This window comes from Squalius cephalus (genome assembly GCF_949319135.1).
Source record: "Squalius cephalus genome assembly, chromosome: 20".
NCBI classification, from domain to species: Eukaryota; Metazoa; Chordata; class Actinopteri; order Cypriniformes; family Leuciscidae; genus Squalius; species Squalius cephalus.
This window is the reverse complement of record NC_137141.1, coordinates 33,170,890-33,197,358: the sequence shown is the minus strand read 5'-3', so window position 1 is coordinate 33,197,358 and position 26,469 is coordinate 33,170,890. Positions and strand designations below refer to the sequence as shown.

The following is a 26,469-nucleotide window of genomic DNA, read 5'->3' as shown; positions in this document are numbered from 1 at the left end:
TGATTCATTGGAAAGAACTGATTAAAAAAAATGATATTAAAATAGATTTAAATGAATATGCAAATAAATAGATTTAAATACATAAATATTCAGACAAAATGCCTAATGAATCATTTAGTCTGTCTGACTGATCATTGAATATATAATAGATATATAAATAAATGTAAATAGATGTAAAAAAAAAGTGATTTGAATAAATAAATAAGTCAATAAATATTCAGACAAAGTGTCTAATGAATCATTTAGTCTGTCTAACTGATTCACTGAAAAGAAATGAACAATCGACTCACAAGCTGCGATCAGGTCTTCCTCTAGACGAGAGCAGACGCAGGAAAACGCGTTCACTAAAGACATTCCTGTGGTTTTTCCAAGCCTGATTGCAGATTTCCCATGATCACCACAGGAACGCTGTAAAAGGTGTGTTAGTTAAAGAGGACTGAAAGCACACACACCTGGACACTGCATGTGGCAGCGATCACTCCGTCCACCGGCGTCTCTGAGAACGGGTCGAACATGCGATCGGGCCGGCGCATGAAATCAGGCTTCAGGAGAAACCTGAGAGAGTTCAGTACAATCATCAGCACTCACCTTAAAGCAACCATCCATTTCACTAAAGGGATATTTCACCGCTGGAAAGATGAATGTGTATTTAAACTGGGTCATTTATGTAGTAGAAATGTGAAATTATTTTAGAAGTCGGTGCCTTCTAGACTGAGAAAAGCCAGAAAATGTATTTTTGGCTCATGTGGATGAAAGACTACAACTCCCAGAATGCACTTGCTTCGCTGCCCTACGAGGACACTCCCAAGCCACGCCTACCGGTTACAGAGGGCAGTATCGGGAGAAATGATACAGCTAGACTACTAGTCGACTGGAAACTGAAAAGACGGCGTTTTATGGTGAGATCCCCCTATGGGCGGGTTGAAAACATGCGGGACAAGCTCATCCTACTGGCTGTAGTCTCTCGCCTCTGGACAAAAGAGCCTCAGATGACACTAAATGACGTTTTTTTGCGTCATCTGAGGTTTTTTCCAGACACACAATACAGAAATCTCTCGTCTCAGGGGGACATGAGGGAGGGAAGCACGGTCATTCGAGAATACTACCGGGTTTCTACTGATACAAAGCTTAATGCTAATCGGTGAAGCATACCTTTAATGTCCCATATTTAATCTACACCGCTAAACACAATGCTAATGGATCTTGCGCTGCTTTGCCATGATTAATGTGTTGATTAATATGTTTGGAGTTTCACACTGTCGTGGCGCGACTCAGAAAATTAACACTGACAACTGATGTGGCTTTAAAGAAGAAATGAGGAAAAACTAAACACCATTTCCTCAGTTGTATGACTGAGACTGGGCAAGTCAGTTATGTGATGTAATTATGCCACTTACAATGTTAGTAAAGTTGCTTTTGTGCATTTAAGATGTTTCGCATGTAGAATAAGTTTCTGACGGTCACGTGTTGATGTTTGCATGGGTTTAGTTGCAATAAATGTGTTGTGAAGATCAATGAAACTTTTGATAGAAGATATGAAGCGTTGTGTTTTTTTCCCTCTGTAAGTGAAACTCATAATGATGCTTTCTCTAGTGATAAATGTGTCAGAGTAACTGGTTCGTTTGTGAGCAGATGATGGTTCATTATTGCAATAGCTGTCAAAAAACCTGAGCAATAATGAATAGCGCGGCCGTCAAACGTAGCCTACTTTTAATTTGATGTTCAACTTTTTCCCAGCACAGACACTCTAAAGCTTCAAACTAGATTAACAGCAAGTACACTGCAGTATTTCTAGTGTTTATAATTTAGTTATTCAGTGTAATTAGTACTGTTTTCCTCAGTATATGATTTAAACTTACCCACATGAGCCGTTATATTCAAATTTGCCTTGGTTGAGCTGCATCGCCAAATCTACAGAAAACAACAATCAAACTGAAGATCAGTACAGTGTTAACCTCAAATTATGTTTGCTGAAATTATTAATAAAATCATAATAATAATAATAATAAATACAATTACAAATTAACCTAATATGCATGTTTTAATCTTTGTAATATTATTCTACATTTTATATTTTACTTCAAAATCAAAAAGACAGAAATAAGTATTATCAGTTTTAAATGTCTGACATTTAATTTGCTAATAAATAAAATAATAAAATATAGTATTCTAATAAATAAAAATAAACTCACTAATAAAAAAAAAAATAAAAAAATAAAAAATTACCTAATATATTACCATGCATTTTTTATACTTTGTTGTTATTAATTTTCTAAATTTCATATTTTACACCAAACTCAAAAGACAGAAATAAGTATTATCGGTATTATAAATAAGCATTATAATAAGCATTATTGCTAATAAAAAAAAAAAAAATTATATGTATTGATGTAATAAATACAAATAAATTCACTAATAATAACAACAACAAAACAAAATAAAAATGAAACATTATCATGCATTTATGTATTTTTTTGTTACTTTTTTAATATTTCGTATTTTACTCAAATCAAAAAAGTAGAAATAAGTATTATCAGTACTAAATGTCTGAAATTTAATTAGCTAATAAATAAAATAATGAAATGTATTATTGTAATAAATAAAAATAAACCCACTAATATAAATAATAATAATAACCCCCCCCCCCCCCCAAAAAAAAGACCTATTATATTACCGTGCATTTTTTATACTTTGTTATTATTATTTTTTAAAATTTCATATTTTACACCAAATTCAAAAGACAGAAATAAGTATTATCTATGGAAGCCCGTTTCCGCCACGTTGAGTAAAAAAAAAAAGATTCTTTAAGTCATAATAATGAGAAACTTTCTCATAATAATGACTTAACATCTCATAATAATGAGAAACTTTCTCATAATAATGAGAAACTTTCTCGTAATAATGAGAAACTTTCTCATAATAATGAGAAACTTTCTCGTAATAATGACTTAACATCTCATAATAATGAGAAACTTTCTCGTAATTATGACTTAAACATCTCGTAATAATGAGAAACTTTCTCGTAATAATGACTTAACATCTCGTAATAATGAGAAACTTTCTCGTAATAATGACTTAACATCTCGTAATAATGAGAAATTTTCTCGAAATAATGACTTAACATCTCGTAATAATGAGAAACTTTCTCGTAATAATGACTTAACATCTCGTAATAATGAGAAACTTTCTCGTAATAATGACTTATTTTCTCGCACTTCTACGCATGCGCAAAGCAGCGGAGCAGAAGGGCGTGCCACACTAGCGACATCCGCTGGTCAAAGCCGTGTAAATGCATCACAGCAAACTTGGCACGCTCTGCAAAACAGTTGTTTTCATTAAAGTCAGTTTGATCTACTAAGTGCAATCTGTAGTATCATTAAATAACATCATCAGTAGGCCTATCTTCCATACTTTTCCATGCGCACGATAAGGTGTGAAAGTGGAATGCAGAAGCAGGACGGTTACCATGGTAACGAAGGACGCCTGCTTGTGCACACCGATGGAAATTGTAAACATGAATTTACAAAACTATCAGATTAAAGTTGGAATATTACATTTATTCGTCAAGTTTAAGTGTAACACATATGTGTGTTAATATAACACGTATTTTGCAGATGCTTCTAGGATATTTGATGTGCAGGTTCATCTGGAAGATATCAATAGCCTACAGAAATCACCTTTAAGATGTTTATGACTTTGGGGACATTTAAACATAAGTGGGCAGTGGAATGGGGGAAAACGCAAGGTCGAGACGTGTTTTTAAAAGCGGAACTTCTTTTCAATTTAGAACGCCGTGTCATGCGCAAGATTGCTGCAGAAGAGCGAGCGCAACGTCCGTCTAGTGCGCGTTTGCCTAGAAAAGCAATGAAAAAGCGCGTTCTGTATGAACGGACCCTTACACAGATTTCCAGATGAAGTGTTCTTAAACAGATTTGGAAAGGTGTGCTGTCTTATCATTCCTCCGTCTATTTAAAATCCATGGATCACTTGTATTGCTGCTTGTTCATACACAAAAATACAAATGAATATTACAAATGAATAAAAGACTATCTAGTATGGAAGCCTGTCTCATATACTGATCATTTATCTTTAATGTTATTCACTGCAGAGCGTGCCAAGTTTGCTGTGATGCATTTACGGCTTTGACCAGCGGATGTCGCTAGTGTGGCACGCCCTTCTGCTCCGCTGCTTTGCGCATGCGTAGAAGTGCGAGAAAATAAGCCATTATTATGAGAAAGTTTCTCATTATTACGAGAAAGTTTCTCATTATTACGAGATGTTAAGTCATTATTACGAGAAAGTTTCTCATTATTATGAGAAAGTTTCTCATTATTACGAGATGTTAAGTCATTATTACGAGAAAGTTTCTCATTATTACGAGAAAGTTTCTCATTATTACGAGATGTTAAGTCATTATTACGAGAAAGTTTCTCATTATTACGAGATGTTAAGTCATTATTACGAGAAAGTTTCTCATTATTACGAGATGTTAAGTCATTATTACGAGAAAGTTTCTCATTATTATGATAAAGTTTCTCATTATTACGAGATGTTAAGTCATTATTACGAGAAAGTTTCTCATTATTACGAGAAAGTTTCTCATTATTACGAGAAAGTTTCTCATTATTACGAGATGTTAAGTCATAATTATGAGAAAGTTTCTCATTATTATGACTTAAAGAATCTTTATTTTTTTACTCAATGTGGCGGAAACGGGCTTCCATAATTATCGGTATCATAAATAAGTATTATAATAAGTATTATTGCTAATAAACAAAATAATTATGTATTGATGTAATAAATACAAATAAATTCACTAAAAAATGAAATGACAAAAATGGAATAAAAAATAAATTCACTAATAATGACAACAAAACAAAATAAAAAAATGTTATTTTGTACAAAATAACAAAACATTTTTGTATTTTTTTTCTTTTATAATATTTCATATTTTACTCAGATCAAATAAGTAATAAGAAATATGTATTATCAGTATTAAATGTAATAAAAAAATGGCGCACTTGGAAGGGCTGAGAACTATACTCATTATTAAAATGCTAGTTTATTTGAGTGATGTGGAACTGGAATTAAACTGGACATCATGACGGACACAACAAACCCTCTCCAGCCGACAGCAACAGAACAAACCAATCACTGACGGGTGTTTGAGGAGGACACACACCGCCAGAGTCTCCACGTGTGTTCAGATCACACACAGATCTTCAATATTTCAGCAGTGTGAAGACATCCAACACATGTGTATCACATCCAAAAATATCTTCTCATTTTTATTCACAAATTCTGTGATTTCTACATTGTTCCGTCGATTGCTCTCACAAAGAGACAATTAAAAAGTTTGGAGTCAGTAGATAAAAAAAAAAAAAGAAGAAACAAATATTTTTTTATTCAGCAAAGATGCATTAAATTGATCAAAAGTGACAGTAAAGACATTTATGATTCTATTTTAAATAAATGCTGTTCTTTTAGAACTTTCTATTCATTAAAGAACCCCCCCCCCCCCCCCCCAAAAAAAAAAGTTTAATGGTTTCCACACAAATATGAATTTGAACAACTGAACAACTGTTTTCATCATTATATTATTATATATCAATATTATTTCACAATATTTATGTTTTACTTTTGATCAAATTAATGCAGTCTTGCTGAGCAGAAGAGAAACTTTTGAGCAGTAGTGTACAATAATATTTGTTGTAGATTAATTTTTTTTAAAATATTTTTTCATCACAACCACAATGTAAAAAAATCCCTGTTTCAGTGTATTTTGTTTGTGTGTGTGTAAGGGAGTGTGTGTGTGTGTGTGTGTGTGTGTGTGATGGGCAGGTTTAGTGGTCGGGTTAGTGTGTGTGTGTGTGTGTGTGTGTGTGTGTGTGATGGGCAGGTTTAGTGGTCGGGTTAGTGTGTGTGTGTGTGTGTGTGTGTGTGTGTGATGGGCAGGTTTAGTGGTCGGGTTAGTGTGTGTGTGTGTGTGTGTGTGTGTGTGTGTGTGTGTGTGTGTGATGGGCAGATTTAGTGGTTGGGTTAGTGTGTGTGTTTGTGTGTGTGTGTGATGGGCAGGTTTAGGGTCAGGGTTAGTGTAATGGGAGAGAATATACAGTTTGTCCAGTATAAAAACCATTACGTCTATGGAAAGTCCTCATAAAACATGAAAACACAACAAGTTTGTTTGTCTCTCTCTCTCTCTCTCTCTGTGTGTGTTTCTCTCTCTCCCTCTCCCTCTCTGTGTGTGTGTGTGTTTCTCTCTCCCTCTCTCTCTGTGTGTGTGTGTGTGTGTGTGTGTGTGTTTCTCTCTCTCTCTCTCTCTCTCTCTCTCTCTCTCTCTCTCTCTATGTGTGTCTGTCTCTCTCTCTGTTTGTGTGTCTCTCTCTCTCTCTCACCCCCTCTGTGTATGTGTGTGTGTCTCTCTCTCTCTCCCTCTCACCCCATCCCCCTCTCTCTCTCTCTCTCTCTCTCTTAATCAGTAAACAAATGCATGAATACATTTATATAAACAAGAAAAAAAGAAAAGAAAAAAAAACACACCTTTGTACATTTGTACCAACATTCAGACAATATAAGAATAATTCTGACTTTAGTTTTGTCCCTCTCTCTCTCTCTCTCTCTCTCTCTCTCTCTCTCTCTCTCTCTCTCCCCTCTCTCTCTATCTCTCTATCTGTGTGTGTGTCTCTCTCTCTCTCTCTCTCTCTCTCTCTCTCTCTCTCTGTGTGTGTGTGTCTCTCTCTCTCTCTCTCTCTCTCTCTCTGCGTGTGTGTGTGTGTGTGTGTGTGTGTGTTGTGCAGTACCTGGGGTCTGGAAGTTCAGAGACACCATCTGGCAGCCTGCGTTCCAGAAGATCTGTGGCATGTAATTACTGGAGTCCACTCGTCCTCCTTTCGGGTAGATGCGACTCATCTGACGCTTGTTGTAGCTGCGCATCTCATTCAAGGAAACTCAAACGCAAAGCTTTCGGGGATTTGTGGGTCTTAGAGCAGCGTACTTTAAACTTCATCCTTTAAGGCGTCCTCACACTGCAGGTCTGCTGTTTTCACAGTACAAACGCTCTTTGAAACACACTCTTCTGGATGAGAACAGAGATATGACGGATCTCTCATTATAAACCTCTAGGACCCTCAGTCAGGCTTCTCATGTGTTTCAGAAGCTTTCCTCTTAGTTTCAAGGACCCAACACACACACACACACACTCACTCACACTCCCCTCACACACACACACGTCACACTGTCTGACTTCATACATCTGCTAAAAATCACCAAAACACCAGCTGATTAAAAGACATCGAGATCAAAAATCTTTTCTTCATAATTCTGAAAGATGATAAAAGATCCTGCAGTGTTTGAAAACAGATCATACTTGATTTATTCTTGTGTTCTCTAATGATCCAGAGAGATTCGGTGTGACTTAAATGTCCAAGTAATATTTTGGGCACTTATTAATTAACAAAATACTCTAAAGGTGAATAAAAGGCATTAAAACTTTAGTGTTCAGTATTACATTTATAATATTTAACCCCTTAACTGTCACCGTCCCGTATACGGGACGCCTAACTTTACTTCCCTATATTACTATTTAATCCTAATCTAATTATGACAAACTATATATCGTTGGAAAGTTCTAAGACTCCTAAATAGATATTTAGGACGGTTTTTTTGTTATAAATTATGTAGGAACAGAAATAGATGAATTTATGACAAGAGTGCACCTCAAAAAATCTACGTAATAACAGGAGTTCTGACCTTCGTCACAAAAAGTTGACGCACACACTTTTAATAATTGATATGTTGGTTTTTATGCTAAAATTTCATTAGAAAATATATAATCTAGTATTTTTCAATAAAAAAATATAAAATAATATTATATTCTATAAAGTATAATATATATATTATCCTCTAAAATATTGTATTATATTTTTTTATCGCTTTTTTTAATTATATTACATATTTTATTAGTTATCATAAATTAGGTATCATTTGAAAGCTTATGATCTCAGAATTCATCCTGTGAAAACTGTTTTGAAATTGGACATTGTGTTACCATAGAAACGGTACTCTAAATTATTTTATCAGGCTCCTCCCCTTTTGGGCATCCTTATGTTTCATAATTTATGATCAAAATATTTTCTAATCTTGACAAAACACATATTGTCAGAAAGGTCTGAGTCTCAAGGTTCCATATTTTGTGACAGAAGTGATATTTGGACAGAAATTTATTAATTTGTTATGGTAGAATGCATACAGTAAAATTCAATGGAATTCAATGACACCCGGTGGCTATTTTTGGTAATACGCCTAAACAAAATCTCATGGGAACTTCATTTTTTGTGATATCAACTTCAAATTTGGAACACAACTTGGTTAGATATTTGGCTTTGATTTTATAGTAATTTTTTTGTAAAACATATTTTGTAAAATATATATTTTATATAAAATATAAATATTAAATAAATTATATTTGATTTAATGTAAATTTAAACTTCCATAACTTTTTCATACTTTAATTTTTTGAAGTGCTTTCACTTCTGCAATAATCTGCTATTTTTTACCTTTAAAACAAGACCAAACTTAGGTCTATACTCCAAAGCATTCTTGAATTACAACCATTTAAGCTTGAATAGTGCATTTTAATGTCCATTCTCAAAAAGGGGGGTGACAGCTAAGGGGTTAATTTGCTAACAGCTAAAATATTTAAATGTAATAAAATATAATTAATAAATAAAAATTAATTCACTAATAAGAAAAAAGAAACAATAAACGTAATTAAAAAAATCATAAATAAAATAAAAAAGAGAAACTATGATATTTTATTTTATTGATATGATTTAATTTGTTAATAAATAAACAAAACTATGATATTACCTCAATATGTTATTCACCTCTGACCTCTAAAATTCGGAGATTCGGTGTGACTTAAATGTCCAAGTAATATTTTGGGCACTTATTAATTAACAAAATACTCTAAAGGTGAATAAAAGGAATTAAAACTTTAGGGTTCAGTATTAAACTAAAATAATTACATGTAATAAAATAAATGTAATAAATAAAAATGAATTCAATAATAAGAAATTAAATGATAAAAATGTTATAAAATAAATATAAATGAAAATAAATTCAGAAAAAAAAGTAAAAAAAGTAATGAAATAAAAAGAATAGAAAAAGATAAACTATGATATTTTAGTTTAAATCACAATTTAAATTGCTAATAAATTTAATAAACAAAATTCAAATTAACTAAAATATATGAAACTATGATATTACCTCTATATTTTATCCCCCTGTATGATATTGCCATGTATTTTTTTTTTTTTTTGAGAATAAAATCTAAAATCTATAGGTGAATAAAAGAATAAAAACTGTACTTGCAAAAAAAAAAAAAAAAAAAAAAATACTACAAACTGTTTCCAACCATCCATCTTATTTTTTGCACCCACACGCCCCCTGGGAACAGAGAAGTAAACTACAACTTCAACAGCAAAAACCTCATGAAAGAAAGCTAAATATAACAAAAGTCAAAGGTGCACCATGTAATATTTACAACTGTAAAAATGTAAAAAAAAGACATGAATAATACCAAATAAATGTTTTTAAAATGAGACACCTGTTTTATTCTATGGTGCGGCCGGTCACATAGTCAGCTAAATACTCACTTTAACTCTTTGAGACACTTTAATGCAGAATACATTATTCATAAGTGACAGATAAGCAGATAAAGTTTAAACGAGACCCATAAGACGGACATTTAGATGTTTTAAAGGCAGATACAAGAGCATGAGACATGGCTTAGCATGCAAAAGAAAGGATACTTCACAAATTCGATGGCGTTTGTCCTTAAATATCCCAAACCGACAGACTCGTTGAAGGAAGACATGTTGTGATGAATATTGTTTTCTGTGGACATACAGAGAAGAGGTGGAGGTGATCTAACAGTCCTGTGTGATAGAAACACTCTTGTAGAAAGAATCTGTGTTCACCGGGATATAACTAAAAATATTCATTCATAACATTCATTTAATATGAAATTCTAGAACAATATTTGAAATCAAGCTGAAATAAAATATAGCAATATCAGATAAACAACTTTAAACAAAAAATAGAAATGTTAAAATAGAAAAAAGCACTAAAAATGACTAACTGGAATTGAATAAAACCTAAAACTGAACAAAAGCTAAAACTGAAACAACCTACTGTAAATGTTAATGACTGAAGCACATAACATCATTACTAAAACAAATTAACAATTTCAAATGAAAAATATATATTTTTTTAAATTCACTAATAAAAAAAATGAACATTTAATAATAAAAAAAGTTTTCACAAATAAAAAAATGAGAGAAACCATGATATTTTATTTTAAATATATGATTCAATTTGCTAATAAATAAACAAAACTGATATTACCTCTATATTTTATTTACCTCTAAAATCTAGAGGTGAATAAAAGGCATTACATCTTTAGGGGTTAATATTAAATTTCTAATATTTAACTTTCTAACAACTAAAAAAATTAATGTAATAAAAATATTTATGTAATAAAATAAATGCAATAAAATTAATTCACTAATAAAAAAAGGAAATTATGAAAATGTAATAAAATAAATGTAAATGAAAATAAATGTACAAATAAAAAAGTAAAAAATTATTAAATAAAAAATTAACTGATATTTTATTTTAATGACATGATTTAACTTGCTACTAAATATTTAATAATTAAAAATAAAATGTAAAAACAAAATAAACAAAACTATGATATTACCTCTATAAATTCACAAAGAAAAAATTAAGAGAAAATACATTTCGTTTTAATGATATGATTTAATTTGTTATTAAATAAAACAGATACAATTTAATAAATGAAATAAAAATTCACAAATAAAATAAACATATCTATGATGTCACATCTATATTTTATTCATATATAAATTATAATAGTACATAAATAATACTTGTGTACAATATGTTTCAGGCCTAACTATCAATATATTTCCATCCACCTATTTTTATGCAAATTTTGGGATATTGTATTTTAAAAAGTGCTGGATGGAAAAGCCAAGATGTGGATAAATAGAAAAAATGTGTATAAAAAGCTTATTTTGAAGTGGATAATTTTTTTTTATCTGATAAGAAGTCATGTGCATAAACTAGGATGGACACATTTACTGATTAAATCTGGTGACACTGCCTCAGCGAAGGCTGTGATTGGATAACTGGACTAACCAGCGGACCAATGGCGGAGTCAAAGTCTGTCATCAGAATGATTTGGTTTAACTCCCTCCAGAAGCGTCTCACATGATTGTGTTCCCAAACACCAGCATCCGAACGCAAGAGAACACGACAGCGTTTATTGTGTTTCGTCTGACGCTCGGAGAACTAACATGAACAATGTAATGTATTGTTAGACTCATTTATGATGGAGGGAAAAGAGCCCAATTGCAGCAACTTACATTTTTATTACAGATATTTTGCGGCAATTTCCCAGGAAGAGATGATTTTGTTTGAACAAATGAGATGGAACGTATAGTTTTATGCGATATTCCAGTTAAATTCACAACTTTGGATGGAAACATGGCTAATGTCTTTTTAGTGCAAAATGTACTTGCCCTCGGCTTCATCAAAGCCTATGAACTTGACGGCCTGAGCGTAGTTGACTATACTGGACAGATACGGGTGGATGTTAGTAGTGGCCGCCACATACGTGTACGACTGAATCAATGCGAGTTCATCTGCCACATTCGTCTCGTCCACCTGCAAAACAAACACCAATGACTGCATGACAACAATACAAACTAGAATGTACATTTCCTGAAGAAAATGTGAGTGGTGCTTGCAGTGGCAAAACTCGCCACTCGCTTGCTAGGGTGTTGTACATGATTGCATACGAGCCAACAACCACGTATGTACGATGTTCTGGTGCTGAGATATAGCTTATTCATGGGTTTGTATGGTTACTAGGGTACTCTATATGGTTGCTATGGTGTGCTTATACAGTTTATGGGATGATATTTAAAGACTAGTTTACAGTCTGAGTAAAAAAAAAAAGCCCAACTCCATGTTTCTACAATTTTCTGGAGCTGAAATATGGCTTGTAAATGTTGTTTTATGGTTGCTTGGGTGAAGTGGTTAATAGGGCGCGACTATGAAATTGTAATGTCACTACTTATTGGCTACTTGATAGGGTGAGTCAAAAGGGCCCAACCCCAAGTCTCTATAACCTTCTGAGCCAAAGATATGATTTTACAAATGTTGTGCCAATGTTAAGTCTATGGGACATTTTTCGCCTTATTTTTCGCCCCCGCCGGACAAAAATCGTACACCCGATCGCTTAGAAAAGACATAGCTCACCTCTCCTCAATAAACCAGTCGATTTGACACCTCATTCATGGGTCTACGAGAAACGGTGCGGGAGGAGTAGCGTGCCGAAGTACACATTACAGAAGAAGAAGAAAATGTGTGCTGTGTCCGTCCAGGCAAATCTCACCAGCTCAGAAGTAGAAAGTTACATTTCTACAGACTTATTTTCTTTCTTTATGCATGTAGATGAGAGTGTGTCTGCGAGACTCCCATCATCAGAAGTAAAAAAAGACAGTAATGGGTAAATCTGGCAGAAATATAAACGCTTCTCCAGCCCATTATCATGATAAGAGGCTTGAAGTGAATTGTGTGTTAGTTCTGAACTCCGTGTCACATTCACGACAATCCTCACCAAATCACAGAAAACACAGACCGTCTCCATTCCCTGTTCTGGATGACATGATCTTTGAAGAAGAAAAGAACTGCCAGAAGCTTTGATGTAAAATGCATTAAGCAAACAGGGGCAAGTTTTAAAAATGTATTTAAACCATACAGAAGTAATAACTTCTTTAAAAGCAATAGTTCACTCAGTGGAAAAGTTCTTCTGTGGAAAAGAAAGATGTTTAACAGGATTTTTTCATTTTTGTTTAGTTTAACTTGAAGTACTAAAAATAAAATTTCCTAAAAACAATATAGACATACTAAAAAAAAATACTAAAACAAACTAAAATTAAAATGAAAACTAAATCAATACTAATAAAACAATTATTAATATTGAATATCAATAATGCTAAAATAACACTGATAAGCACCATAAAAGCAAATAAGTAGATATTTGTATTATGCTTAGTCTTAGTTTATATTAATGTTAGTTTTGGTCAATTTGTTATGTGCTTAGTAAACTATTATAGTATAACAAAGATGCTACAATAACACTGATAAAAAGCATCATAAAAAGGAAATAAGTAGATACTTTTATTATGCATTTGTGTCACTATGAACTATTGTTGTATGCAGGGTTTGAAATTAACAGCCGCCAAATGTGGGTAAAAATCAACTGTGGCGGGTAACGCTGTAAAAACTCTAGACAATTTGGTGTGTTACTTATTATCTTTACTCACTTTGCTGAGTAAGTTCGTGAAAGCCAAATCTGTGCAGATTTAGAGCAAATACTCAACTCGTGATTCATCATGATATATTAAAGCAATAGTTCACCTAAAAATTAAAATTACCCCATGATTTACTCAGCCTCAAGTCATCCTAGGTGTATATGACTTTCTTCTTTCAGACGAACACAATCGGAGTTATATTAAAAAATGTCCTGGCTCTTCCAAGCTTTATAATGACAGTGAATGGCTGTATATTTTTTGAAGTCCATCAAAGTGCATCCATTCATAATAAAAGTAATCCACACGGCTCTGGGTGGTTAATAAAGGCCTTCTGAAGCGAAGCGATGCGTTTGTGTAAGAAAAATATCCATATTTAAACCTTTATAGACTAAAATAACTAGCTTCTGGCAGACGGCTTACGCAAGTTGACTTACGCCAAAAGACCCCCCGGTTAATAAAGTTTTTGTACACTACGCAACAAATTTGAGGATTAAAAAGCGTTTGGTTAACAGAAAATACATTGTTATTTTCCAACATCCCTAATTTTATGATGTTCCTTGAACTGTATTGATCTAAAACATATTTTTGGTGAAAAGGATGAGGATGAAGATGAAGGGAGGAGATGCTGTAAGACAGGATTTTGTTTGAATAAGAAATGAATGCATGAAATCCAAAAGTTATAATATATATATATATATATATATATATATATATATATATATATATATATATATATATATATATATATATATATATATATATATATATATATATAGGCTTTGATGTAGTTAATCTGGTTCTTTTCTTTTCTTTGTTTTGGCTAGTAGAATTTCTGAATGGCCGGTAACTTAAACATTTTGTAGCCAAATTGGCCGGTGAGTGAAAAAGTTAATTTCAAACCCTGGTTGTAGATGCACTAAGACTCTTTTTGAAAAATGCCTTTTTTCCCATCAAAACAAATTACAGCAAACCGGCAACCGATACGAGTGTGAGTAAATGTTGATTAGTGCGTGAATTATCCCTGTAATGGTCATTATGTAAGAATGATGAAAGAACCTTTCTGGGTCTGAGCAGCACCTCTTCCTCCCGATTCTCTTCCTCCGTGATCAGACATCCGTGAATCCGCTCGGGATGAGCTTCGTTTAACAGCTCTGCTAAAGATGAAGAAAATACATTACTCAAAAAAACTGAATGTGAAATCAATGTACAGACTACAAACAAAAAACAAGAGTACTTTAAGGTGACATGATAAAAAAAAATATTCCAAATATACCATTATGCAAAGAATAGTCAGTCAAATATTTGCATACAGTACAAATCCTCCAGTTAAACAGGTCTGAGACAGTGTTATTTTAATATTATTTACATACTATTACAGTATTTATTAATATTTTGAATTAGCTTTCATTTTTACATTTTCCTTTTAATTTTTATATAATAAAATGCTGAATATATATTTGCAGTTTTTTTTCCCTCAGTATTTTTATATTTTCATTTGTCATTCTAATTTAAGTTTTGGTAAATTTGTTATGTGCTCTTTGTAATTGTTATTAGTTTTCCTTATATTTCTATTTAGCATTAATCTATTTCTTTATTTAGTTTAAGCTTTAGTAATTTTATTACTGAAACTTAATTTATTTCAGTTAATTACAACATTTCTAAAGTTTTTCAAGTTTAAGTTTTTAATCTAATATTCATATTTTATTTCTGCTTTATTTCAATTAACAAGCATTATATGTAATCGTTTTAGTTACAGTTAACAGCATGCTAATGAGAGAAAGTGAAAAATAGTCATGAACATCTAAATTAAATGTAGTAGAATACCCTTTTACACCTTGCAACAAGAAGCTTTTATAATAGTTTAAAACTGCAAAGCATTATATATGTAAACAGGGCATTGGGGTCGATTGACAGGGAATTAATTAATTGAAAAACTGAATAACCTGAATGTAATTTAAGACACTTTGGATAAATGTAGTTATTTGTTATTAGTATGCATGGAAACAGATTATAGACTACCTCTAGTTTAAAAGTATTGCCACCAAGCAAATAATTACAATATATCATCATAAATGACAGCATATGATGATTGTATGCCCAGGTACAGACTGAAATGAGAGGATGTGCTTTGCATTTTTATGCAAAATTCACTTTTACATGGTGTTTGAACATAAATGTGTCGGCAGTGTTACACAACCACCCTATAATGGTACAAATCCACCCACACCTTTTTTATATTCCCATAAATCATAAACAGCGTCTCAAAATTCACGTTTTTTATACATCGTGCCCTGTTAGCTTAGCTCCTCCCCTGAGTCGCACACTTTTCAGAAGAGGGCGGGGAGCAGCAGCTCATTTGCATTTAAAGATACACACGAGAACAGTGTGTTTTTGCTTTCAGTCATACTATAATCAATTATTTGTGGGGTATTTTGATCTGAAACTTCACAAAGACACACTGTGGAGACACCTGAGACTTATATTTCATCTTGTAAAAAGGGGTCACAATAGGTCCCGTTTAATGGCTCTTCCTCACCGGTGGATGTCTCCTCCTCATTCTCATCTTCAGACATGTTTGTGGAGATGCTGGGCTCTCCAGCCTCCATGTGCTTCCTGAAGTGCTCCAGCTGTTCTGTGGATTTCAAACCATGTTTGACAAAACTCATTAAATACACATCAGTTTTTTATGAAGACCTTGATAATTAAGTTTGTAACTACTTCTTCCCAAACAAAAATACACTGAACAAAATTATAAACGCAACACTTTTGTTTTTGCCCCCATTTTTCATGAGCTGAACTCAAAGATACAATGATCTAATGGTCACACCAGACTGGTTTTCGGACCCCCCTGGACCACACCCCAATACAGTAAAACTGCACATTTTAGAGTGGCCTTTTATTGTGGCCAGCCTAAGGCACACCTGTGCAATAATCATGCTGTCTAATCAGCATCTTGATATGCCACACCTGTGAGGTGGATGGATTATCTCGGCAAAGGAGAAGTGCTCACTAACACAGATTTAGACAGATTTGTGAACAATATTTGAGAGAAATAGGCCTTTTGTGTACATAGAAAATTTTATGTAAATACATCTTTGAGTTCAGCTCATGAAAAATGGGGGCAAAAACAAAAGTGTTGCGTTAATTTATTTATTTATTTATTGAACATTATTTTGTTCAGTGTACAATTTAGCATGGTTTCTGACAAAATACCATATTTATGCTGTATTTACAGCATGTCGTAGTAACGAGATGACAACCCGTGACCGAGCTCTCAGAAAATTCAGAGTTTACAAGTTCTACGAGTTCTAAGTCGGAATCTGATAATTACGGTAATTCCAACATGGTGTGAACACACCTTTACTTCAGTTATGATGACAAGAATTTCAGAGACTTTTTGCATGGGAAAAAAAACACATGTTTTCTTCAGAAAATATAAAAATATAGTTGCTAAATTTTTTCAAAGTTCAAAGAAAAAGATGCCATATTAATTACACGCAGTAACTATGGTGTTTTGGTAGAAATTAATATCACTACTTTTTTCAACGTCAGGTTTTAATCTTCTGTTCTTGATGAGGATTTTTCCTCGGAGTTCATTTGGAGACGGCAGCGGACATCCGGCCTCCATCTGAGAGAGCATGAAAGAAAAAACATTAGCAGGGAACTGTGTTACGAGCTCTGGAATAAACACACACACACACAATGAAACACAAACACACTTACTGGGAAATCATCTAATGGCTGTTTAAGAAGAAAATCTCCAAAAATGTCCTCACAGTAGCGTGCCAGTTTATACTGCTGATGTTTCCTGACAGAAAGGTGAAATTACAGTGTGTTTATTGAGCATTTCTTTATATAGTTTGTGAGATATTAATGAGGACCTGGATAAATTGTTCCGATTAACAAAGCGCATACGTACGTGCAGTGGTTTTCGAAGGACAGAATTACAGGATACTCAGATGTCATGAAGGCCGTCTCTTTAATTCCCTGAATGACGTCCTGCATATAACAGACTGTAAATGTTTTTCAGTCTAAATATTAACAAACAAGGCATTCATAATGATTGGTATAATTGGACTGGATTTCCTTGACTATTTAAAGCTCCAGAGAAATGGATGATATCACATAAGATTGTTCTGGAACATTCACTGAAGAAACAACACAAGAGGTGTGTGTGTGTGTGTGTGTGTGTGTGTGTGTGTGTGTGTGTGTGTGTGTGTGTGTGTGTGTGTGTGTGTGTGTGTGTGTGTGTTCACCTTGAACAGGACGTCTGTGCACATGGCCTTGCCATGAGTGATTATGGGTTCCTGATCTTCACCTTTTCCATCCCAGCAGTCCAGCTCAACACACCTGCCAACACAACAATACACACACCGTCACACACCGGCAACAATATATTCAAAATTACATATGTTATTTTGCATCAATTTTAAGTATGGTTTTAAGTATGGCTTTATGACATATGCTGCAAAAATCACATTCTTTATCAATATTCAGCATATCAATATTGACCTACACATCAACCTACAGTAAAATACAAAATTGCAAAGTATTTTTTCATGTTCTGTTGAGAGAATTATTACTAAACATCCACTTTATATTATTTCTTATTTTCACGTAGCCATTATTCAAAATGTACTGGCAGTAAAATATCCTTGTTCTCTTTCTAATTTTTGTTAGAATTTATATTCTGTCAAATGGTAGGTTGTATAATATTTGATAATACTTTGTAATAACTCTAACTGATAAGGCATTTTTTCAAACAATATCTAATGCTTTACAGAATAATAGAAGTATCAATAATACTTAAAAATATATGAATCAAAGTTGATGTATTTTTTGTCATTTAAATTTTTTTGTTTTTTAACAAATGATCTCATAATAATGCAATAATGTTTGTTTTTTTAAAGAAAGTTGTAAGTGTTACCTATTTAAAAATACCCAAATAAATAAACAAACAAATGATATTGTAAATGCAACATAAACAGACTAACATTTCTACATTAGCATTCTCTATCTGTATTTTATCAAATGGTATTTTCAAATAATATACTATTATTAATAAAAGTTGATGAGTGGTATTTTTTGTCATTTAAAAAGCTCTAACAAATGATCTCAATATGATGAAATAAAGGGCCCTATCTTGCACCCAGCGCAATTGACTTTGTACACCGACGCATGTATCATTCCTATTTTGCACCCGCGCACAGCGGACTTTTCCCTCCACAGACGCACGTCGGTAAATTAGGGAATGAACTTGCGCTCCCGCCGGGGGCGGTTCAGCGAAAAGAGGAGGCGTGCTCCGGCACAAACGTTCCCTGGTGCTATTTTGCAGTTTCAGAAAACAATTCCACCACAGACCAGGAGAAACCTCGTCTAAAGTCAGTGGCGCGTTCAGATGCTATTTTAAGGGCGCATGCTTGGCCATAATGTAGTGTGTGCACAACGCACATACACTTTGCTTCTCTCATCTACACAGACGCAGCAGTTTTCATTTTTGCAAATCATACATTATTAGCTACAAGGAAAAATATTCCACACGAGGGAAATCATTGTTGTGTCCATGAAAATGTGAAAAAATAGGCATAAATCTAGCTTACACATTTACCCAAATTATCAAACGCCTGTTTAACCGAAGCTAATCTGGGTGTGTTTCTCCATCCCCAATGTCACTTCTCTGTGTTTTACGGCCCTGATGAGAACGTCGGTCTCCTCGGCTGTGAACCGCTCCTGGTGTGCGCCTGGCAAATCCGCCGTTATAATAGCAATCCGCCATGGAACAAGCACGCCTGCTCTTAAAGGGAATGTGAGATGACGCTCTGATTGGTTTATTTCACGTTACGCCCAAAACCACACCTATGAGTAATGAAGCTACTTCAGACCAACACATTTTAGATTTGCGTCGTGCGCAAGAGTCATTTATCCCGCCGGTATAATAGCAACAGCGCCCGAGATCCGCCTACAAAGTTACTTACGTTTCGCGTTTGATACTTGCGTGTCAGATCGTTAAAATAGGGCCCAATATTTGTTATTGTTATTACTGTTGATGTTTGTTAATGTTATTGTTATTAATGAAAGTTAATTGTTACCATGTAAATAAGTCATGAAGTGTTGTGGGAAACGTGAATGATATGCGTTGTATACCTGCAGCCGGTCAGTAGCACCTGTCTGTACATCTCCACTGAAGACCTTCCTCCAAACTGTCTGCCACTCAGGTAAGTGTTGTGAGACGAGTTGATGAAGTAATGAGACAGCGGATGATCCATCTCCTGATAAACCTCCAACCGGTCCAGAAACACAGGAGCGTTCTCATCAGACATCAGATACCGACAGAATCCGTCACATGACATCAGACCTGCACAAACACACACATCCATCCATGCATGAACAAATGAGATCATGTTTAAGACAGTCCTTCAATACCTGTAAGTTACTGTACTTCGACACTAGAGGGTGCTGCAAGATTACAAAACTGTATTTACATAATCAGAAATGAACAATGAGAACATGACAGTAATGTTATATTCTTAAACAGCTACTGTTTATAATAAATAAATAAACTTTAAAATAAAAAAAAGTGTTTGCCTTGAACAACTGTCAATTATACTTGGTAACACGTTATTTTAGTGTCCTTGTTAAATATGTTACATGTACTTACTATAGTAATAACAGCAAATTATGCATAATTACATGCAAAACACCCTCAACCAAACCCTAACCCTATAGTAAGTACATGTAATTAATTAATATTACGCAGTACTTAAATATATACTTACACTGTAACAATGACACCTTAAAATAAAGTTTAACCTTATATTTATATATTGACAGTACAATGCCAGCCCTGACCAATCACAATCAAGTATTCAAGAAAGCCATATAATAAATAGCAATAATATAAGACATGTTGCACAAAAAAAGACATTAGTCACATATACAGTAAACATAACACACACCTTTCATCTTCAGTGTCTCATCAGGTTCATATCGCTCTATGATTTGGAAGGCGCATTTACAGTCAAAGAACGGGAAGAGGATTTCATTCAGACGTGGATCTCTCTGATTCTACACAAGAGGAAAAACCCTGCAGGTTACATTAACTAGATCAAGGCTCCCAAGAAATGTGTTTTCTCTAATATACACATGCTCAAAGTTAAGCAAAGGAACAAGCTGCTTCTTTGAAGAAGTGAAGAATAAAGACTTCAAAGAGCAAAAGTTAAAATCATATATGATCTGATGTTTATTGTTCCTTCAGGATGCATAAGCTCTAATGACATGCAGGATATTAAAAGTTAATAAAATAAAACATTGCTTACTTCATTCAAAAAGTGGACCAACCGGTCGACACTTATATGGTCGCTTTTGTCTCCTTTGCTGAAAAGAAAAGCAGCGCATGCAAAACTTCAGAACTGTTTCTGTTGTTCCAGTGAATGATTCGTCCGTGACGTCACTCCATTCACAGCTCACTCGACTACATGTTTCTCATTCAGTCTAGTTAGATTAATGGTTTAATATTACAGCTCCTCAGGCAATGCCTGTTGAAATATAACAGTGTTTAGTTTAGTGTTGTGCGGCTCGTGGGAAAAACTCTCGACCCGACATGACAGAAAACTATTGTACGTCACTGAAGACATTTTCATCAGGAATCTCTTTCTTAAAACCATTCACAAGCCATTTCACTTACATAATGTGACATATTTACAAAGAAAACAGTCATTTTGCAGGTGGAAGTTATTACATTTCAATAAAAAGATTATAGAGATATTTGATATAATGATAAATAATTATTATTTAAGTATTATGTATTACAGGTGTGGTTACAAGTGCATGATATAAATGTTAATTTTCTTTTGGAGATGAAAAAAATATTTATTCATCTATTTATTTATTTAATTTTGTGTCTTTATTTTTGGTGGTGGGTATTATTAACACACAAAAAAAAGAAAATGAAAAGTAAGGAGAAGAAAAAAAAAATAATACTGAGGGAAAGAATAAAATTTTTAAATCACATAATACTAAGACTTTTCTTAGGAATAAAATCCCATGTGTTAAGAAAAAGAGGGTCAATTTAACTTCATAATAACTATAATAGATATTAATAACAGATAAAAATCCATATATTACTATTTACAAATCATTTATCAAAATACTAAAAGAAATTGAATTTGTTTGGACGAGCAATAAGCTCACAATACCTCGTATGATTTCACACGTTTTGAATAATAAAGCTTTATATTTGTTGCTCATATTTCATTTAATATACTGTATATTTAAAAGAATTAAAAATTAAAAAGCTAAAGTGCAGGTTGCATGCTTACAATTTCCTGAAGAGTTCTTCAATATCAGTTCTGGGACAAATCTTCTGCGTCAGGCTGTAGAACTTGTCAAAGGTGAAGATCTCATGCTCAATCTCATCGTTCTGGTAAAAGACATGAATATGAATCATATGTCGTCCAATCAGAAACAAGCCAGCTGGATGGGTTACAATTCATTAGTACCAGATATTAGTAACCATAATAGCATACTACTACTCAACCTATTGCTGCATGTATGCATGTTGCCAAAAGGAGAACATGCAGCATCAAGAGGTCATGTGACGACAAATGTAGAATATAATCATTGCATATTGCGTGCTGTGCAGTATGCAGTAAACATTCATATTAATTTCATCTTCATCATGCTAAAACAGGGTTTAATAACAGGTTTTTACAAAAACAAAAACTTATAAAATGATAAACCTCACATTCAGCCTTTAACATTTTTTTAAGAAAGTCAAAATTATCAATTATTATATTTATATTCATGTGAAATATGATTATATATATATATTATTGTCATAATTGTTTGGAATTTAAGAATGCATTAATTATCTTTTCAATACACCGGCTGAATAAAAAAAAAATGCAATTTTACTTTCTGACAGTAGGTGGCGCTTATGAAACAGCAGAAATATAGCGGTTACTCTGGTAACGCTTTTTAGAAATGTGACATGTTGCAGGTCTGACATAAACACCATAAGGTAAACATTATCATAATTCATCAACAGTAGATCAATAAGCAATCTATTGTGAACTGAAAGCGCGAGCTAGTAAAAGCCTGTTTTATTATGACCTTAAGGCCTGGTTTCACAGATAGGGTTTAGATTAAGCCAGGATTAGTTCAACTAGGACATTTAAGAAGCTTTTATAAACGTGCCTTAGAAAAATGACTGGTGTGCATCTTGAGACAAAACAATGCCACTGATATATTTCAAGATCTGTCAGTGCAAGTTGCTTTTAGTTAAAACAGCTCAAACATACATTTTATGTAACATGTACGGTCTATGTAATAAAAGTAAACTTGAGACTTTTAAAGACTTTTTAAGCACCCACAGAAGACCTGTAAAAACAAACTAAAACAACATGTGGCTCACATCAACATCTGTACAATTATATCATTGTTAATATCTCTATCCTGGATCTTGAAAACCAGTCACGAGTCGCACGGGTTTATTTGTGGCAATAGCCAACAATACATTGTATGATTTGTCAAAATTATCGATTTTTCTTTATGCCAAATATCATTAGGATTTTAAGTAAAGATCATGTTCCATGAAGATATTTGGTAAATTTCCTACCGTAAATATATAAAACATGTATTTCTGTGAGTGAATGCAGCACAATCGTGAACATAAATGCACAACTTTAAAGGAGATTTTCTCAATGTTTTGATTTTTTTGCACCCTCAGATTCCAGATTTACAATAGTTGTATCTCGACCAAATATTGTCCTATCCTAACAAACCATACACCAATGAAAAGCTTATTTATTCAGCTTTCAGATGATGTATACATCTCAATTTCAACAAACTGACCCATGTGACTGGTTTTGTGGTCCATGGTCACATATGTGATGATATCTGAGAGAAAGTAAGTGCTGTTAAAAATTACCTTTCCGCTGGGTAAACCAAGATCCTTCAGTGCCTGGAAAATACCTTTCTCCGTTTTGCCCGAGGCAAATGTTCTAGTGATACTGAAGAAAATCAGAACACGTTCAACACTTATAAAGATAGACTTCACTCTTTTAAATATGTGAATGTCCTTCAATAGATCAAGTGTCTGCATCAGTGTCTCTCAAACACAGCAGGATTGTTTCTCTTTAACAGATCTATTGTTTTATTTCAAACTGAAAAAAATGATGTTTGCTTGTGCATCTTTATGTAGTGTATAGTGTACCATCTAAACACACAGAGATATAGAAATGTGCTCACATTTAATTTAGGGTCCAATTCTCACTATTATTAAGTTACAACTTTTAATAATAACTTTATTTTTATATAGCACCTTTAAAGCAGCTTCTCAAGGCACTTAACATAATAGAACAAGCAAATAAAAATACAACACACAGAATTTTAATATAAAAGATAAAAAAAAAACAGATTAGAATATTTAAAAAAGCCATCCTAAAAAATGATTTTTTAGATAATATTTAAAAATATTTAGATTAATCTAAACAACTTTGCCTCAATAAACTCCTAATCACTGCTTACTAATAGTAAGGTAGTTGTTAAGTTTAGGATTACAGAATGTAGTGTGTTGTCATGCAGAATAAGGCATTAATATGTGCTTTATTAATACAGTACTAATAAACAGCTAATATCCCAGTAATATGGATGCTAATAGACTAGATGATAGTGAGAATTGGACCCAAAACTAAAGTGTTACCAGAAATGTGATATTTTGTTATCAAATTCAACGTTCTGACATTTTTAAGTGGAACTGAAGTCTATTTTTCACTGTATGAACAATAATCACTGATATATACAGAGATGTGATCTCTTACTGTGCAGAAAGCATTACCAAACATCACCAAAAGCTTGTAAAAACCTCGTCACATTAATGAGAATGCTGGAAGTACCTCCTGACGGGGATTTTTCCATTCACGTTGGTCAAAAATGACAACCGCATCCAACTGCAGAAAATAAATCAGAAGAACAAACAAAGGACAAACAAGAACATGAAGGTGACAAGACACATCTGCATCATCAAAATCTTCTAGATTGTCATAAACAGTTCATTCAGATACAACAGTATTCACACCTCAAAAAAATGCCGTAAATAACATGTATTTTGCTGTGGAATTAATAGATGCTTCATATTTCTGCTCTGAACCCATCTTTAACGTCTTGCCTCATAGACTTTGACTTCAAGAGCATTACTCTTGTGCTTGTTTATACAAACTGAGGGATCAGAGAAAATGATGTATCAGTGGTATTTTTCAGCACATTGACTTCAACCAAGAATATACTTTAAATAAGTTTCTCTCTTTAAATAATGTTTTTCTGGGTAATTAGCTTATATAAGTAATTAGACTGAAATCCGGCTGCGGGCTGAATCATTTCCTTGAATACTTCATGCAATCTTTAAAATGACTTGACAGTGCATTAGCCGGCTGAAACTGCTAACTCACTGTTTTCTCAGGCAGGTCATCGGACACACGTTATTCGCTCGAGAGTTCTGAATCAGTGACCGCAAGCCGTCTGTCCATTTCTGCAAACATGCACAAGCAAATAAGGGTAAAACTTAAAATGTCACTGAGTTTCCAGTCTATTCATGGCCAAAACGATTGAGACAAACAAAAATATGAAACCAAAGCAAATGCACGGTTCTACTGAGCTAACATGACGATCGATTTTTCGATTCAGATTTTAGTTTCTCAGAAAGACACATCAGATGTATTGCTCAAACAGTAGAGCATGAGACTTTGGCTTCGATTCCAAAGGAAAGCGAAAAATGATCAAATTTCATTATATTTCAAACCCATATTTCTTCCTTCATTCAGTGGAATGCATTACATTATTTCCATTTATGCATTTACGACTTGCATTGCTAAGTATATATTTTATCAGTTCATGCATTTCCTGGGAATCAAACCCATGACCCCGGAGTTGCATATTCTTAAGTGTCATCATACTTTTATGATGCTTTTTTGTTTAGTTTCCATGCTTTGTTGCTTTTTAGAGCTTGACAGAGCCTCTTTGATTGTATTGGAAAAAGATAACAGAATGATATTAGGGTAAACGAGTAAGTAATGGAAGAATGTTGATTTCTGGGTAAACTAACCCTTTAATAATGCACTGGGGAAAACTCATAAAATGATTGAGCCTGAAAGGTTGCATGAATGAATGAATGAATGAATGAATGGAAGATGTGCTGTTTTGTAAACATGTTTTTCTCTCTTAGCGTTTTATGAGTGCGCTATTTTTACACCAGATTCCAGGACATAAAGGATGTCACTTCTAATGCTCTCCTAATGCAAACACTCTTGCTTCCTGGAAATCTAATAATGCATCAAGCACATGTTTCAGACAAAACATGAAGCAGAGACCAAACAGAGTCCCAAAACAGCAGATGCTTGCTAGTTCAACACAAGTGCACACGTCCCAGGGGTCATGAGCGGACCCTCGAGAGGAGCCGATGTAAGTGGTGACGGCGGTGACAGGCAGACGTCAGGAAATGGAATTAGATGTGAGTTTGATGACCTTCCTTCAGCTGAAATCCTTCAGGGACAGGCTGAATCATCAGATGGTCAGATTTTCTATATATCATTTAACAGATTTTTATATGTAGAAATATAATGTAAAACATTAATATTTATATAAATAATATTTCATATATATATATATATATATATATATATATATATATATATATATATATATATATATATATATATATATATATATACTGTATATATATATATATATATATGTGTGTGTGTGTGTGCGTGTGTGTGTGTGTGTGTGTGTGTGTGTGTGTGTGTGTGTGTGCGTGTGTGTAAGACTGTTAGACGGTTAATTAATATTTCATATATATGTGTGTAAGACTGTAAGCAATTAGTTTGCAACAATCTTGTATTTTAAAGTCGCTTTACATAAAAGTGTCGGCTAAATGTAAATTCAAATGATCATAGTTCATGCTAAATTTGTTAATATTTATAATACAAATCTTCACATTATTTTGATATCTGATGGTGTTGACGCAGTGGAAAGTCAAGGAATCACATTATGTGATAAAATGTAACAG

At 33.4% G+C, this 26,469-nt stretch overlaps 1 protein-coding gene across 1 annotated transcript in view; it reads right to left on the bottom strand.

Moving 5' to 3' along the window:
* The window catches only part of plcb4a (phospholipase C, beta 4a), a 51,096-nt gene that overhangs the window by 15,589 nt on the left and 9,038 nt on the right, over positions 1-26,469 (bottom strand). Inside the window, exons 6-23 of the mRNA XM_079852526.1 lie at positions 24,854-24,933; positions 24,302-24,355; positions 23,335-23,416; positions 21,725-21,825; positions 20,723-20,780; positions 20,363-20,471; positions 19,551-19,761; positions 17,663-17,756; positions 17,326-17,405; positions 17,130-17,214; positions 16,944-17,034; positions 15,943-16,038; positions 14,463-14,560; positions 11,607-11,751; positions 9,813-9,897; positions 6,801-6,925; positions 1,860-1,911; positions 453-555 (exon numbers count right to left, since the gene is read on the bottom strand). Coding sequence (XP_079708652.1) covers positions 453-555; positions 1,860-1,911; positions 6,801-6,925; positions 9,813-9,897; positions 11,607-11,751; positions 14,463-14,560; positions 15,943-16,038; positions 16,944-17,034; positions 17,130-17,214; positions 17,326-17,405; positions 17,663-17,756; positions 19,551-19,761; positions 20,363-20,471; positions 20,723-20,780; positions 21,725-21,825; positions 23,335-23,416; positions 24,302-24,355; positions 24,854-24,933 — 1,749 coding nt within the window. The remainder of the gene's footprint in view (positions 1-452; positions 556-1,859; positions 1,912-6,800; positions 6,926-9,812; positions 9,898-11,606; positions 11,752-14,462; positions 14,561-15,942; positions 16,039-16,943; positions 17,035-17,129; positions 17,215-17,325; positions 17,406-17,662; positions 17,757-19,550; positions 19,762-20,362; positions 20,472-20,722; positions 20,781-21,724; positions 21,826-23,334; positions 23,417-24,301; positions 24,356-24,853; positions 24,934-26,469) is intronic.